The 18,507-nt window shown below is 29.3% G+C and overlaps 2 protein-coding genes across 3 annotated transcripts; both read right to left on the reverse strand.

Moving 5' to 3' along the window:
• Positions 1-3: 3 nt before the first annotated feature.
• On the reverse strand, positions 4-3,878 carry LOC132715641 (apolipophorins-like; the record flags this gene model as incomplete). Its single annotated transcript, XM_060698678.1, has 9 exons — positions 3,770-3,878; positions 2,656-2,706; positions 2,241-2,401; positions 1,805-2,044; positions 1,450-1,602; positions 1,101-1,299; positions 678-930; positions 211-376; positions 4-87 (listed from the first exon to the last, which is right to left on the reverse strand). Coding segments are annotated over exons 1-9 (1,416 nt in total), but the record flags the coding sequence as incomplete, so codon positions are not given.
• A 4,040-nt stretch (positions 3,879-7,918) lies between these two features.
• Positions 7,919-18,213, reverse strand: LOC132715643 (uncharacterized). 2 transcript variants are annotated; one of them, XM_060698679.1, is made up of 4 exons: positions 18,034-18,213; positions 17,057-17,133; positions 16,115-16,129; positions 7,919-11,485 (listed from the first exon to the last, which is right to left on the reverse strand). In XM_060698679.1, exons 1-4 carry the CDS (start codon positions 18,091-18,093, stop codon positions 10,618-10,620), a joined length of 1,020 nt encoding a protein of 339 aa, XP_060554662.1. In that variant the 5' UTR covers positions 18,094-18,213; the 3' UTR covers positions 7,919-10,617. The 2 variants fall into 2 exon arrangements, with proteins under 2 accessions (XP_060554662.1, XP_060554663.1); XM_060698680.1 differs by lacking the exon at positions 16,115-16,129 and having other exon boundaries at positions 18,034-18,211.
• Positions 18,214-18,507: the final 294 nt, after the last annotated feature.

Below are 18,507 nucleotides of genomic sequence, written 5' to 3' on the forward strand. Positions count from 1 at the left end.
GCTTGGGTTAGTCTTACAAACGGTGTGGACCAAAGAGCTGACTGAAAGCATTGCCTTTTCTTGGTTAGTCTTCATGGTGAGGAGTGGCTGACAAATAAAAAAACCCGTTAATATCTTACATAAGTAAAATAAATGTATTAAAAATTATACATGAGATATCACAATAAGATCCTGAGGAATGGAGAATTCAAAATATTCTTGTACTTTTACCTTAACATCTGCAAGCATATCGATAGATGGGTTCTGGACAAAAGCAAGAGTGGTCATCCACATATCTGCATCAAGACCAGTTACTTGTTCACTCACAAGAAGTTGTACCATCAGTTTGAGGGTCTCTCTTGAGCCAGACATTGGAATGGCATCAAGGAAAAATTTTCTGAAAAAAAAATTCAAGGAAACCATTTCAATTTTGAGTATTTAATCTGTTATTTGATTACTTTAAATTATGATAAAACCACGGTAGAAAGATACACGTTAATTATCCCTAAAGAATGTCCTGTTAACACAGAATGTACAGGCATGTTTAATATTGGTCATGATAAAGAGAAACTGTGTTTGTGTGGTTTTAAAATATACTTCCACAATGAACACAAATTCAATGAAATAGATTATTTTGTATTTGATTTGTGTTATTTTATGGTATTAAGAATTAATTAAGAAACAACGCGTTCTCTTACCTTACTCTGTCGTTGTTAACTGAACAGATTTCTTTGCTGTTAATTTTTTTATAAATTGACAGAAGATCGTTAGATTGCATAGTCTTCATGGTATAAACCAATGATGTGAATAATTTTGGTGTTTCTGGGGTCACTCCATCCTTTGTGTTCGCACAAATCTCCATCAGTTTCTGTTCAACGTCCTTAATTGTGTGTTCTGCACCATTTCCATTTGAGTGTTGGAACTGAACTGGTACTCTTACAGAAACTTGCTCTGATGAAAAACAAAGAGATGAAACAACAGTTAGATCTTTTAATACTTTAAGAAGAAATGACACAGCTTCATTATTTGCTCCTTTCTTTCGTTTAGGTCTTTCAATAACTGTAATGCCTGAGGCTAGAAATAAAGAGAAATTTATCTTTAAATACCCAAATCTATTTTACCTGGATTTGACTGGGATTTGTATTCTTTAACAAAAGTCAAGGTTTGAGTGTTATGTGTTGTGGCACCACTGTCTAATCTGGAGAAAGGTACAAATTTGTGTTGTTCCGTACACTTTGCGACTTGAAGACGCCCAGTTGCTGATACTATTTCCTGCTGACATTCATGTGTACTCTTGATAAGGGGAAGAGTCTGCACATCCTGTTATTGAAATGACAAAAGGATTCATATGTAATAGACATTATAACTTTAGTTTTGAAAATGACATAATATGTTTTAGTATGTAGATAAATTCCTTTATTCCAAAACCAAAAGATAATTTCATAAATATATTTTTACAACGTTACTTACTGACTTAGAAGAATAAGGAATGCCCTGGATGGCTGAGTTACTGTTTTGGCGACCTGTACATCCAAGAAGATTTTTGGATTTCTTGATTATTTTGTTGTACCAGCCATTATCTTTAGATGTGTATTCAGTAACACAATTACCAGAAACATCACTCTACAATGAAAAAGTGTTTGGAAACAATTAATTAATGTTTGTGTTGAATGTTAAAATTTTTATGTACTATTCCACTATTTCAAGTGACAATTTATCTACATCTTTTTCTTTAAAATAAAAAAACATAACCAAAAAGACAACAAAAAAAAAAATAAAGAAGCCTTTCTGTATAGAAGAAATAAGGAATTGATTTGAGACTTACTTCGGTGACTGTTTGGTCTTTGTTGATGTCATCCATATTGTTCTGGATAAGGGACAGAATACCTCTCTTGATGTTTAAGATCTTGTCAGATTCTGGTTTTGACAGACACAACTCCTCGATTTTACCATCTTGGAAGGAGACTATCAATGGATTTCTTTCAAGTTCAGAAATGAGCTCTGTGGTCATTGGTTTCATTGTTGACGTCTCTGGGTCATGCTCTGACATTTTGACGTCACTCATCTAAAAGTAATTTGAATGGTATTTTAACATATAAATGCATTATCCGATTTAGTTTTAAATATTAGATTGTTTGTCATGTAAAACCATGATTATAGAATAAATATAATTTGACATGCTTTGTTATGCTTTTTATGACCACAATAGGTAAAAACTATATTTGGTAATAATGTATCAGTCACAATAAATGCTAACATACCCGGATGACCATTTCGCACTTAGAGAGGAAATCGATGTACACCTTTGCTGACATGTCAACACCGGCTTGATCTTCCGAAGCACCTTGTATCGCTGTTCTTATTTCGGTGTCATATCTGTATTCATATGTCTTTCCAATTTCATAATCAAATTTGTTTGACACTGAAACAAGAAATTCATTAAATGTTATGTGTAAAATTTATCTTTGAAATTTTAAGTTACCAAATACATGCAAGTCAATATAAACAGTCTTAAAAGATATCATACGGGAATTTCTTTTCAGAATTAGAATTAACAAGTAAGTGTCGGGTCATATGCTTTTATCCTCTAAAATGAAGTTAAAGAACAACAACAACAACAACAACAATAATAAGAGAATACAAATGATAAAAAGAAGTCAGAAGTAAATAACGTACCTGTACATTGTTTCGCACATTGACCTATGTTTACCTTTTCTTGTATAGGACCTGTAAAGATAGTTTTTAATTTGATTAGGAAATTTTATTATTTTTCTATTACACAAATATGATCGATCTTCAATAAGTTAAGTAGAAGTGAAGAAAGGAGGCTAAAAAGAATTGTACTAACTCATGTGACACAATTAAACATGACCCTGTTCTTGTTGAAACCCTTGTAAATCTTAAATATTTTAAGATCCTGTAACTAAATGTCCTTATGATTTCATATCATAAACACAATGCTCAAATGAAGATTTATCAACATGGTAAGTTCCCAAAAGCATTATTTCAAGTTTTATAAAGGAATGTTATTAGAAATTTATTTTCTATATAGTCTCAGTTAATTTTCAATAAGAAATAATGCATATATTTTAATGATTACATATAATGTAGACAAATATTTGCAGTACATATTTTACATATTCTTCGATGTTTGAAAATTGTTTTAGAAACATAATATATACATATATAAAATTCACTAAAGTGTGGTAACAGTCTTAATTACAACATACAGACTCTTTAAAATTTACATTTAAAGCATTAATTTGTCAATTTAATTTTTGACATTCAAAACTACTTGTTCAAACTTTTACTTATTTTAGTACATTCATCTTGACATGATTCACCCAAATTAAATATTACAAATAGTAAAATATATCTGATAGTAAAATATAACGAAAACATAAATGATATTATAATATAACAGAAAAAAATAAATATAAAAGATACCAAATATATGAATTATTCTAAAATACATGTATAATAGATGCATAAACATAACAAATGCTCTAGTATAACTCACTTATTGAAGTGAATAAAAATGAAAACTAGTATATTTATTAAAAAGAGTGCAAAGCATACAAGTACCTGAATAACATCAAACATTTAGTTCATACATTTTTATTTCGATTACGTAGGAACTAACCAGTGATGACTAATTTGTGTAAAGTTTTTTTCCTTTTGGAAACAACATTTAAAGAAAAACAACAAAAAAAACGTTATCACTGCTATCGATAAATGAATAAATAAATAAATAAATAAATGAACAAACAACAACAGAGAAATCATTTACCTGCAATTGTTGTAGCCGCAAGGCCAATAACAATTAGTAGTGTAAGCTCCATGTCGGAGCTATTGCAGGTTGTCTTCTTCTCTTTCGATGAAGTTTGCAACCAGTTCATCTCTTTATATACACAATCAGAGGGTTCAAACGACGCAAATAGAAAGGTTCAGAGTACAACAAGTCACACATACACTGATTCAGCATCATTACCGTACTTACTCTAAAACATTTCCGTGTCGATTCATTTGATGATTTAAAAATGACATTTTGTACAGTATCATTCTCTATATCTTGAATGATTTGAATCACCTAATATAGGGGTTTGTGTGTTGGTTTTTTCCCTCATAATATTTCTCTTTGAGTACGGTTATTTTCATTCCTTTTGACAACTTTTTACAAAAGTATTATCAGATTGAAACATTGTAAAGTTTTTATACCCTTTAAAATTTGTAGAAGAACAATATTGATCAAAATACATACTATGGGTTTGTTTCAAACAAAGCTAATGTAAATTTTAAATTAAATTTGTATTTAGATTTGAATTAACCTGAATTTTATAATTATATGTCGGCATAATTAAGGAGCGTTATGGTCGTTGGTTGATCTTTGCATGTTTATCTTGATATAAATAATATTAATACTAAGATTGTCACAGTGTCTTATAAAGAGACTGGACTTATAGGATACTACTGCAAGAAACGGAACATTTTCAGAAATACATTAAACTGTTCGTTCGGTGAAATCACACAGGAGAACGAGATTTTCAGCATTTTACCATTTCCACTGTTTATAAGTACAATAAGTATTTAATATAGTACAATCTTGATATACTTTACAAGTCATTTGCAACAAAATGATGCGCACATTTTTTTCAAGATCTTGAGTACGGTAACTGTACTGACCAAGTGAGTGTGGACAACCGATTTAAAACTGTACTTTGTAATTATGTTAACCTTTATCATATAATGAGTTACAATATAGAACGCTGATCTTAAGTGAACAATCTATAATCGCTTATTATCTTGATTTATCACTATTGACAGATCATCCTGCTGATAATATTAGATGTCAGCATTTTTCAACTATTTGTTATCGTGGTTCTAGAGATTGTTCGAGTTGATTATAGAATTAGAAATTACATAATGAAATCAAAGTAGGTTGAACATTATCATATCGGTGAAAATTCAAAATCAGTGTCATTTCAGTCCACCATGTACGTGGGTTTTTTTTTTTCGAAAACACACTTTGATACTTTAAATTTCTATCGTAGTTGCTTAGAATAGAGACAAATTCTGCTAGGATTAAATGCATACATCACTTAATAAAAAGACGATTTTTCGGATATATTGTATAGAAATGAAAAAAAATAAAGATGTATCAATAAACATGGTTACTTCTTACAGATAAATGTTTACATATATTTTGTAAAGATGATATATGACGCGTGAAATAAATGTAGTTTCTTCTACACTAAACGTTTAACTTATAAATCATTTTTTTCTAATTGAAATTATATATTAACTTATAATGATTCATAACAATCAATTTTTAAAAGCTTTTAAAATCGATTATGTAGAAAGATATTTCCACATTGTGTTTTTTTCAGAGTTAGGTTCTTAAAATGAAATAACTTCAAAACTTAAAAAAATAAAAACATTTTAATACTTTTTCACTTAAAAATGTGTGTTTCCAGACATCAAAAGTGGAAATTATTGTTTTAACATTGAAAGCAAGCTTCTTCGTAAAAACATATGTTTGTTAAAGGCACATTATGCCACAGAAACGAAAATTGTTTACTTCTTTAGAAAGTGCAAATATGTATTAAATGATATTTTAATAATGGTTTTAGAGCATGTAAAATTCTTATTACCTAAAGAAAATAGAGATACATGTGAAATAATTTGTCATAAATGTAGCAAAATCTAAACAAAGTAGTATTTTGACCTCCATACAAAATACTTAATCACTATTACTGTACCAATTGCCAAAAAGCTACAGATAAAAAGATGGTTCATTTAATTGGCCAATGAGTAACTTTTTGAAAACTATGAAAGTACTCCAAAAATGAAAAGATTTTTAGGAATAAGAATAGCATTTCTGAGGCATAATGGGCCTTTAAATCATTACGATTGATGATATATAAATGGTGACCTTATAGCACTGATTACAAATATTTCTATATTATATCGTATAATATAGTTATGACTAAATATAATTTTTTCTATGAAAAACAAAGTACAAATATCGCACTTTATATAACTGTAGGTATAAAAGAAGATGAAAATTGGATATCTGGATTTTTATTTTATATTTTTATTAACAAATGATCAAGCTATAAACTTTCATTTATGTATTACGGGCATAACATTACTGTATATTGATTGAGATTTGTAATAGGTATATAAAAAGGATTCACTTTTACAGAATAAAAAAGTAAAAAAAAAATGAGCTTGTTTTTGGACATGTAATATATCTATTTTCAACACTGCACAAGGAACATTTATCACGTTTTAATATATATACCGTACATTTATATTGAAACATCAATATTATGTTTTTGTGAATTGACAAAAGCTTCAATTACATGCGAAAAAATGCGAAAAAAAAACGCATGACCAACAATAACAGAAATAGTCTACTGACGCTCTAGGCCAGATATACTGGCGCTTATACGTTCAAAACAAAACGAAAACTGCAAAATTCACACGTTAGTTTTTTTTTGAATATTAATGTTTTGTATAAAACTAATTGAAATAAACTTAGTGTTATCTACCATGATGTTGTAAAGTAAAGTCATCATTTTTTTACACTTTCTTCTCATAGTAATATCTTGCCATCTGTCTTACATTTATCATATTGTGTCTGTTAGTGTTGTAAGCTTTTTTAATACAAAAAAAAAACAAATATTAAGTAACAAACAATATACTCATTTTAAGTAAATATATATCATTATGGAATTTTGTAATTTATTGTAAAAATTGTTTAATTTACCCCCATGTTGACGCGGAATGAATTTATATAAATCTTGCTTATTTTCTCGAGGGGAAGACATTTTTAACTCACTCGACGCGAACAATTATACCCTCTTCTTATTTGTTTGATACATCTTATGACTTCTTGAAATTATAAAATGATTAAATAATCACCGGAAATGGTTGAAGTGTTGCATTATAACTACTGTGTCCCCATTCATTGAATTGAATGCAAGTAACAACTATATACAGTATTTAGAGTATTAGTTAAGCATTTACGTATATTATCATTGAAATATTACCATTTTGTCTACATTTAGTTAATTTTATAGGTCTAAATCTGGTCTCACTTAGACTAGATCACTAAGGCTAGATTACTTATAATCAAGCAAATCTTATTTCCTTTCTTACTACACATATCATGTGCATTATTATTGAAATATTACTATTTTGTCTACATTAAGTTAATTTTATACGTTTATATCTTGTCTTATTTAGACTATTCATCAAGAAAAATCTTATTTCCCTTTTTACTACAAATTTCATGTCCATTAGTATTGAAATATTAATATTTTGTCCACATTTAGTTCATTTTATAGGTTAATCTCTTGTCTTATTTAAACTATTTATCAAGAAAATCTTATTTCCTTTCTTACAACAAATTACATGAATATTTTTATTGAAATATTAATATTTTGTCCACATTAAGTTAATTTTATAGGTTTATATCTTGTTTTATTTAAACTATTCATTAAACAAAATCTTATGTCCCTTTTTACTACAAATTTCATGTACATTATTATTAAAATATTGATATTTTGTCCACATTTAGTTAACTTTATAGGTTTTTATCTAGCCTTTCCAACCAACCATTATTGTGTACGTGTTAAGGACACATGAACTTTAAATATTTGATTGAACTTTAGCACACATGTTTCTCGTATGTTGCCTTATGTTTGTTTACAAGTTATAAAGGTAATAATATATTATGACTGATTCAGTAATTGTATTTAGTATTTTGGATGCATTTTTCAGTTTCGTATGTTAAGTAAATAAAACATAGCACATATAGACAAATATGTTTTCGGCTTCATACAGTACATTCATAAAGACCTTTATAAAACAACAGAGACTAGGATACTTAACAGTCGACTGTCTAGAAGGAAAAGCAAAACGAAAATGTGTTTCAATATTTTTATTTTGGCAATGGTATTCAACAAAAAGAATCATACGTTTTCACAATTTTAAATGATACACACATATCTATAATGTCTTTTCATCTCATAAAATACTTATTGTCTTGGGTAAAGTTAGTAATAAATTCATCTGTAATAAACAATGTATGATGAAGTATGTTAAAACACAGCAGTATTTCATAGAAAAATTAGGAAAAAAAATCTTGAAAAATAACAAACATTAATTGCAGAAATAGAATTGATGTTAATATGATGTATTGTTACTGTATATTTTAATAAAGATAAAAGCACTAATGCAAAACCTATCTGCCTACAATGAAAGTTATAAGTAAAGATAAAAATACTTGTATCATGTCGCAGCAGTTACATAAAAAATAAAGACTATCAAGATAATGATGACAATTGCTGAAATGAAACTAATAGAGTCATATCAAAAAATGTTTATTTGTAAGAAAATATGGATCATTTCGGTAACCAAAATCAAACATACACCAATTGAAGCATATAGATGTATTCGTGACCTAAACTTATTGTCCAATCAAATGGAAACTTTTCGGTTACATGGATATTGGTTTCAACGTATCTAGCCGTGTAGATTGAAGATATCTTGTGCTGAAAATTTATGTAAATATTTTGTCCTCTAAGTTTTGCTCTGATTTATTTTATTTGTTTGAAAACACGGAGGCTCGCGTAAGAGTTCCCCTACATGATTTTTGTTCAAAATCAGCTGGAAAGAGATGCATGAAGAGTAACACATTTATTATAATGTAATATCTTAAACATTTTCTTTATATAAAAATCTTTAACATAAATAATTAGATACTATGTCTATTCTTTTACTGCCCTTTCGAGTGATGGGTGTTGGAAGTATATGTGAATAATTATTATTGTTTCCAAAATAAATTGCAATTGGACAAGTCAAGAAAATGAAGTACTTTTCATTCTTTTTCTTTTATCAAAAATATAAAATGAAGTGTATCGCTTATAATATCAAAGCAATTAGAGCATTCTGTTTTTTAACTAATCTACCATTCGTTCTTCCAGCGAATGACTAACAACCTTGGACGTGATAGAATCATTATTCTCAGACAGGCAACACACGTTTGAATTGACAATTTACTTTTAAATATATTAGTATTGCAAAAGTTGATATTGCATGTCAAACAAAAACCCATAGTTGATAGGGCATGTCAAACAAAAACTAGAATATAGTAGGACATGTCAAGGAAAATAGGATATGTCAAGGAAAATCCAGGAGAGAAGTTGATACGTTAAGTCAAGACAAGAAGTTGATAGGGCATGTGGGACAAAGACCGGCACTTGATAAGACATGTCAAGAAAAAGACCAGAAGTTGAGGACAAAGACAAATCAAAACAAAGACCAAAAGTTTAGCAGTGTGACATGTATTATACTTTGCCTCTATAGTAGAGAATATAGACAAAAAGGTGCTTTCCATGTTGTGAAAATGAAGCTTGCAGTTACTGTCAAAGGATTTTACATTCTTAAATCAAATATGGTTCATTCTCTAATAATGTCTTTTAATGATCCAAACATGTACCTTTCAAGGCATGTCCATTATCATCATGAAATATGATACAAAACTACATTTCCAAGAAGACTTGATCCTAAGCTATAAAATTTCTGAAGAAAACATTAAAATAAAACTCAGTTCTTGTATTTCTATATGAACAAATCGCAAAAAAGGCATTTTAATAACTTATTTTCAACAACAGATTCAATGTTACCAAGTGATGATATTTAACAATACGAATTATCAAAATAATAATGCAGTGACAATGTACAGGTTGATAATGTAGTTGAACGATCAATGTACTGATGATGATAATGAAATCAGGATGGGTAAAATAATGATAATGGAGGATAACAACATGATTGTACATAACCTTCACCTACAATGGTTCAAATGGATGGATAATTATCTTTTATATAATAACACACAGTTAATACTCGCTTTTAAAAGGTATTTGACAACATTCAATTTTCCTTTCTGAAATATTTGCTACTCCCTAAAATCCAACACTAAATGACCAACACCATTTTCAATATTTTTCAACATTTTTTTCGTTACAGTGTTATCAATCTGTTCTAAATCCTTGTTCCTAAATGTCTGTAAATGTTTGTTTAGTAAACAAGAATATCTGTAAGAATCTTTCAATACTTAAGTATCTTTTGATGTTTTCCAATTAACTTTTACGTTCCTATTTCACTTGGCATCTCTAATTTAGAATTATATGGTCACACTAGATATACAATCACATTTCAATAACATTTTTCAAAAGTCTGTTGGTCTATTACTTTAAATAGCAGATGTTTGTTTTTATTTTGTTAAAATATGACGAAAAAAATATGGATTAAGATTTAATTTATTTATCTATCTTCTCATTTGCCTATGTTTACAAATGACAATGTCCATTTAACATTCGATTACACTTCAACCTTTTACAGAATTCGACAGTCATTTTAATCAATCAAGTTTCCGGTGAATCGTTTAGAAACCTCAGCCAATATACATTACGATTTCCAACATGCGTCTCCTTCCCCATCCTCACGTGGCAAGTTTCTATAGGCAGATTCAATCTACCTAAAATGTGCTCTGACTCCTGCTCGAAGAAACAGGGCAAACTGACTAAACAGAAGCGAAAGGTAAGTCTTGTTCCCGGTGTGTTGTCAAACTGGTGTACTCATGTGCAGTTTAAGGGCGTTTAACTTTGTTTCCAGTCTTTGTTTGTCTTTCACAGCAGCTTCTAATTTATTACTGAGCTCAAGCTCGGACGATTTCCACATAAGCAGTAATTCCTCTTTGCTAAAATGTTCAATGTCCAAGTTTGATTGTGTTTTGTCCCTTCTGTTTCCATGAACAGTTTGTCGCTTTCGAGGATGGAAAGTTCTTGATTCTTTCGTCTTAGTATCAGGTATTGATAATCGTCTAAATGAAGATACACCTTTCTCATTGTTCAAAACAACACCGCCCTTTTGAGGACAAGCGTCGGGTGAAAATGAAAGTTCTCTCCTCTTTGGTTTATACTCATCAGAAAACATGTCCCCGTTTGGAGTCTTCTTTTGAAGTGGAAGGCAGGGGTCTAGTTCAGACGGGACGTCATACACATGCTCTTCTCTCTTCACCAGATTTGTTTCTGAAATCGTTTGTAAACTTGACTCAATGAGGGGTGGTGTTTCAGATTTATATCTGAGCGGATCAAAATTATCTGGATTTTTCTGAACACTAGAGTTTCCTGTTGAAAATGAGCTGGAAAATGAGCAACTTGAAAGAATTTCCGTGGACAAATCATGCTCATCTTTTTGTGGAGGTGTCCAATCGAAACCTGCATTTGTTGAACAATCGTCAACATTTGTTTCCCTTACTGGTAATAACAAATCACCGCAATTACCCTTAAACTCTAGATTCTGTTTTCTCAACTCGTCCATATCAACTACTTGGGTTATATCCTTTAGAGAAATTTCAGTTATCTTTGGCACCGGTGTACTTGGTTGTGAATCATCACCAAACAAGTTATTATCTTGCATTTCTTTCATCCTGTAAACAAACAAAATAATTAACTTGTTAATTTCATTTCTATATATCTCCTTATAGTATTAACAACAGATAATTGACTTGTCAAGCCTTTCAGTTTCACTTACACTTCATTTTTCATGTCTACTTTCAAGCGTTGGTTGTTGTTATTTTTTTTTATTTATTCATTACAAAAGGAACAAAATTTCAAGCCCTATATTTTCGTATATTTTTTATTCTAGGCTATAACTTGGAAACAAACATAAATGACAATAGTAAAAGGGTGAGATAGATTTAATTATGTTAGATACACGAAAGCATTAAATAGCGTTTAGCATAAAATTCTAATACCTTTACTTCATTAAGACAACACACCGGTCCAAAATATGCGACATGCATGTTAGACTGCAGGTAATTTGATTTATATTTTTATAACTAAAAATTTTATTTTCCCTAAACTATGTAAGACTTTAAATGAATCACTCATTAGCACATTGTATTTCTCTACAGAGAGATATTTGTTGAGACACGTCTTCTGAAAATGATGTTTTTTTTACAGCAACGATACGTATACAAAACATGTACAAATGTCTTTACTTGCATCGAAATATTAAATAAACAGATACAAATACTTAAATACGTGATTACTCGTTTCATGAGATTTAGCAATCAATAATTGATAGAAAAATAACAATAACAAAGTAGTATTACTAAAGACATTGATAAAAATGAAGATACGTTTAAAGTATATTGTAGGTGTCTAGATAATAATGTAGATTTTTCGCTTATTTGATCGGATACTAGTACAATACCCGATTTTCATTCAATTGGACTTTTCAAGGTATCAATAAAATAAAATTATCATCCTAGGACAGTATTTGATCTATTAAATAGTTTTTAAAGGTTAATGAGATCTAAAAGAAATAGGTTTTGATTAGCTTCCGGGATAATGTATATGAATAATTATGTCTATAATGATATGAAATTTCATTCTAAGGAAGCATTATAGAGTTAACCTCAGATATATGAATTATGTCTATGATGAAATAAAATGACATTTTACGAAACGTAATGAAATTAACCTCAATATATGAATTATATCTATTATGAAATAAAGTTTTATCAATGGACGCATAATCAAATTTACCTCAGATATATGAATTGTGTCTCTGATGAAATAAAATATAACGTTCAAACAAAGCATTATCAAATTAAGAAATTAGACAAGAGTAATTTAAATTGAAAATATTTGCCGATAATCCGCCGATTCAAACAACATTCCTTAATTAAAATAATCAAAAATTTTAGTAAATTATACTTTTAATATATCGTTATATCTAAAAGATTTAGGTGGACATCAACACATTTCTATTAATCATCTTGTACACTTATTTCATAGAAGAAATGAAAAATTTACACCCCCCCCCAAAAAAAAAAAGAATCTGCCTTCGCCAAACATATTAAGATAACCGTTATAGTCCAAAAGGATAGTTTCTTCCATTGCATTTCTGTCAATGTCGTTACAACTGAGAATACATAGACAATTCTATTCATTTTGAAACTACAAAGACAGAGTAATATCAAAGTAATATAGTCGTAAAGACGGAATGTTTTTCAGTCTTAAAATGTTTTACTTTTAACAATTTATAATCAAGAAAACAAAAATTAAAACATTTTGAAGTGAAAAAAATACCGTCATTCAAATGTGTAAAAAAATACAGGCGATAATTTCATTAATATGGAAATCAACAAAATCCATGTGTTAGAATGATTATCATTAAATTTACATAATTCAAGGTGATTATATAATACACAGATATATGCGCATACATACATATACATATATAGGTAAACATTGACAATAAAGCATCACTAATATAATAACATTGGTTACATTATTTGCTTATATTCATGATATGCAGTCACATGGCGAATACATGGAAGTAGAATATAGAATATAGAAAAAGGAGATCTGGGAATTAACTTTATGACCAATCAACGAACCATGTCCACGAGCGTAGCATAGCATTTATATCTTTTTGCTAACCAATGGTAAGACAAACGTTGATATCCAGAAAAGTTACAGCTGAAAGCTTGGTAAGTAACCAAAACGATGAATTTGTTGAAATTGAATAACTATTTGTTGATTTGTGTTTTGAATTGATATTTAAAATAGACATAATGCTTGGATTTTTAATGGAAATTATAAAATGTACGGGATGCATATATTTTGTTTCTTATTATTAACTTGTTCATTAATCTTGTCTGACGAAAAAATTACATATTTTGATTTTGAGCCTAAGCTAACAGTAGGCGACAACAGGTTTCTTTATATGAGTATTTTGAGGTTCAACGATTCTTTAAAATGAGAACGTGGCCGAGGTGTAATATCACTGTCAAATTTTGTACTTTGGATTCTTTCATATTCGGAATATTCTATCAAGCTAGCTTAAAGAAGGTCGGTGATTTTAAAGTCCCTTATCTTGATTTAAATAATGCACAAAGAGGCACGGAACGAAGGCTGGAAAATAAGTAATATATTCTTGTCTTCTAAGGGGAAGAAAATTAATTCCTTATTGCATGTTGATATATCATACAACAGTTTGCCACAGTGATTGTATTTTGCTACGCTCGTGGAATATACATTTCCATCAACAATTCATGCAAAAGTATATATGTAGCAAGCTGCGGTTGGTCTGCTGATAGTTTGGGGTTAAAGTTGAAATATTACGTCTGCTAAACAAAACAACTGACTCTTTATTGTCGGCATATATGGCTGAATATCTTACTTTTAATAAATGTTATTGAACTATTTTTCAATTATATATCAATATCAAGCGTGTGTTTAAATCATTTTATCATTTGTAACTTATGAAGTCTAAATAATTTTTCTGTTCTGACATTTTATTCAATAGGAACATTAAATTCTTTTCTTTTTAAAAAAAAAAAGAGGTTATCAAAAGTAATAACAACAATTACAAAAAATAATGATTGATTGAGTATGGTTATGAGCTGTATTTTTGAAAACAATACAACAGATTTTTAGAGTTTAGATATATCTTTAAATGTTTATTATTGTAATATTTCATCAATGTTTCGTCAATGTTTTCACAGAAAGAGATAAGCCTTTTCCTCAAATACAGAACAAGTATTACCAGGATCTTTAATGATGGTAGTGGGTACTCATTGTTATTTTTTGATATCGAAATCCTTTAAATTTTTATTATACACTATACTGAATTAAGGGGCCAAACCATTACGCATGTAAAGCCGGTTAAGGGCTGAAATCCATTTAATGTTTGATGCCAGACATGGAGGAAAACTATCATCCGGTAATATCGATTCTATATTCAAGGGAGATTACTTAATTTGAAAAACATACATGAAGATATCTAATATTTGTCCCGCTTGTTGCTTTAAACTACATTGAACTGTCGTATTAGTTAAACTGTATAATTAACATGAACAATATTTGCAATCTAATGTCACTTTACGAATATTGTTACATATGGCATGTTAAAGCACACATCATATAAATAAAACCGGTTAAGTAGTTGAATATTTTCGTCATAAAGTCTGAAGAATATAATGTTTGTTAGATAAAGGGAGACTATCAAATTTGGAGAACTATTTAAGAATGTAAGATTTGTCCTACCTTACTGTACTCTTAATTATTGAAAACGTTACCGGTGAAGCGATCATAGATAAAGATAATTCCCTTTTTGTTTTGAAACCTTAATCTATGATTTTACAGATTTTAAGTTGAAAGTCTTGCATATTTAGTTAGAAATAATTGTCACACTGGTTGGCCTAAATATTAGTATAAATAGGACACGATTAAAGTTTTAGTTAAGAATGATGTAAAAGATATTATCATTCTGTTTGATTGCCAACATAGAAAATAGTATCACATTCTTAGATTCCAACATAAATTTTTGAGTTACATTTAACACAAGTAATAAAGCCTTTAACAAGGTGTACAAACGTTAGTAACACGGTTTCGAAGAAAATGTCACTGTACTGACGCTCGTTTAACTTTATTCTTCCTGCCTGCTTTATATATATTATAATTACTTTGTCTGATTTAAGAATGATTCAAATCAAGGTTTGTTGAGAGGCGTACTCAATGAATTACAGTAATTCAATTCTAAAGGAAATTAAAGTTTAATCTCAGAAGGATCTATGTGAAAGCAGAAAATCTTTCATGTGTAGTATCTTCCGACAGTTTCTGTCTTTACAGATGTGCTGAGGTGCTCATGGAATGGAAATAATAGACGAGAATACTATATTTGATGTATTTTATACCAGCTGTACAACATGCTCAAGTAAAGCTTCTCATTTGATGTCGGTGATAGTTTGATGTCACGAAGATTTCATAAGACCCATATCTTATCTTATACAAATATCAAAATACATATTTTTTTCATTTTTAAAGTGAAACTAGTTTGTTTTAATTCAAGGTTTTTCCTACTTTCTTTCTGTATCAGTGTGTCAAATTATTATAATCTCAATTTGATAATTATTAAAATGTACATGCCAAAGTGTAAGAATATATGGGCATAAAAGCAATTAAGCGTAGAGATGAAAAAGAAGAAAGAATGAAATCCAGTTGAGTTAAAGGACCAACCTTGCTTGTAAACTGATAATACTTACGCTATTGACGTTGGGCTGTTAGCAAAAGCACAAAGAGCATTATAGTATTCAATTAGCCACTGTATCATAGCAAGCTCGTCTATAGATATTAAGCATACCAATCTATCTAGATATCAAATATTCTTTTATCTTACGATGCAATAAATAAAACATTCAAATATAGATATTCAATGCAATATATACACAAGTATATAATCATATTATCAGTTGTATTGTAACATAACTAAGAAAATAGACTATGCTATGTTATTTGTACTCGTAGAGACTGTGACCAAGCCTTATTATGCATAGTTCTAATGTTTCATTAACATTCATTAATGTTAAGATTAACGTGTTTTCCTTATCAGTCGGTATAAATATAAAACAAAAGGGACGTAATAACTGTATAACTGGGAATGATAGATAAACAGCTTATGTAAGTATCATATTTGATCCTTAATATATCATATTTAGTCACTTGGAATAAACAGAAATTACACACTAAATTACAAATAAATCAAATTAAGTTCTGATAATGAACGACCTTATAGTTATAGACCAATGATGATGAGAAACGTTTAAACAACGATACACAAGACAGTACAAGCTAGCTGTTCACTTCCGTCAGCCAGTAACGTTTATATAACGACAACGTATCAATATATATCATACATGATGTGAAACATTCAAACAAATTTGTACATAAAATGTTTAACTAAACATTGCTTAAACACATTTTAATATGTCGTTATGAACTTAAAATGTTTAATCAATTGCTGCCTTAGTCCATTTTCTTTTGATTATGTACTTCCAACAAGAGTGCTTTCAAAGGAAAAGAGCATATAGTATCTACCCACACTCCAATATTTCCATAAATCATACGCGTTATATATAAGTAAAAAGACTTCCCTTGGGATAAGTCCTGCCAAATGAAGAAGAATGCAAATTTGATTGAGTACCTACCATTTAGCTTTTTCTATTATGTCGAAGAAATTTCTATTCAATCGTTTCCTTTTGGCTGCGTCTGCCATTTTGCTAGTCTGTAAAGAAAAAAGATATGACGTAAATAATAATCATTTCTCTTGCTGCTAGGCTGTCTTATGTCTGTAAGTGGGGACACAAAAGTAATTTTTTGAATACTTCATTTGTAGACAGGAAATTGGATTCATTATGAATCTGTCATAGAGTACGTAGAGAACTTTATCTATAAATAATCATAACAAACAATACAAATTAATCAGTAAGCAATGAAAACAGACTAAACTATAACATTCGGCTTCTAGACAATTGAACATGTGTCCAGAAACCTGTGAACTGCAACATCACCTAATAACCAAGATTCTAAAAGTAGATGCAACATCAACCAATAACCAAGATTCTAAAAGATGATGCAACATCCCCTTATAGCCCAGATTCTAAAAGAAGAAGCAACATTACCTAATAAACAAGATTCTAAAAGAAAATGCAACCAAGATTCTAAAAGAAGATGTTATGAAACATTTCCCAGTAAATCAAAGATTATTTTATCCAGTAAATCAAATTATGACAGATTATTAATACTTGATACATTTTTCATGCTATAAACATTTATTATTGTATACATTATTCAAAATATCCTGTAACAGAATTGCTTTTAAACGCTGTATATTGACACTTTTGTTTATGACAAGATGAAATTTTGTAGTAAAAGCAGTTTGCCACAACAAATTGCCATATTTATATTTCCCGTCCTCTATATTATTTATACAGTTTTCATATCTGAGTTATATGTTTGATAGCCTGCTTTTTATGTTTCTATATTATTATGATTTAACTAAAGCTATCTTGAATACCAGGTATCTGCCCATTGCTTATGTATTTTTCATATTAGCTATCCCATGATATTTGTGGCGTTGAAAGTTTCAGATAGGAAAATGTATTGTATTTAGTAAAGTCTTTACCTTTATGGTGTTTTTCTGGAATAGTTTCATAAAATCTCTGTTCTTCATTATACCGATCATTTCTCTACAAGTCTCGTGAGCAGGCACTAGTTCTGCACTTGTTATAGATCTGTGTAAACGCTGTAAAATACAAAAATTAATAAGTTAAAATGTTTTCTTTATGGAGAAATTTATTCCTTATTAAAAGTTCATGTTTGTATTAAAGATATACTAAGCTCATCATTTGGTTATAAAAAATTTAATCACAGAAGTGTATTGAAATCTATGATATTCTTACTGAATATGTCTAATTAAAATTAAAAGATAAATAAACTATGTATGGGAAGCTGCGTTCCCTATTACATGTCAAGTTAAGCTGGTATTTTCTTAAAAAAAAAAACCTGCCAGTTTTTGTTGACACTTTATATTCATATTATGTCCACCTGTAGTGTGTAGAATTTTAAACACAGCGTATCTACTTTGTATGAAGTCAAA

This window comes from Ruditapes philippinarum, unplaced genomic scaffold (genome assembly GCF_026571515.1).
Source record: "Ruditapes philippinarum isolate M1 unplaced genomic scaffold, ASM2657151v2 ctg11055_1_1_1_1, whole genome shotgun sequence".
NCBI lineage: Eukaryota > Metazoa > Mollusca > Bivalvia > Venerida > Veneridae > Ruditapes > Ruditapes philippinarum.

Excerpts from the sequence above, each read along its gene's own strand:
- LOC132715643 (XM_060698679.1), bottom strand. The coding sequence starts at position 18,093 with ATGATCGGTATAATGAAGAACAGAGATTTTATGAAACTATTCCAGAAA. Across the intron at positions 17,134-18,033 it reads TCCAGAAAAACACCATAAAG|ACTAGCAAAATGGCAGACGC; the intron begins GTAAAGACTTTA and ends TTTTCTTTACAG.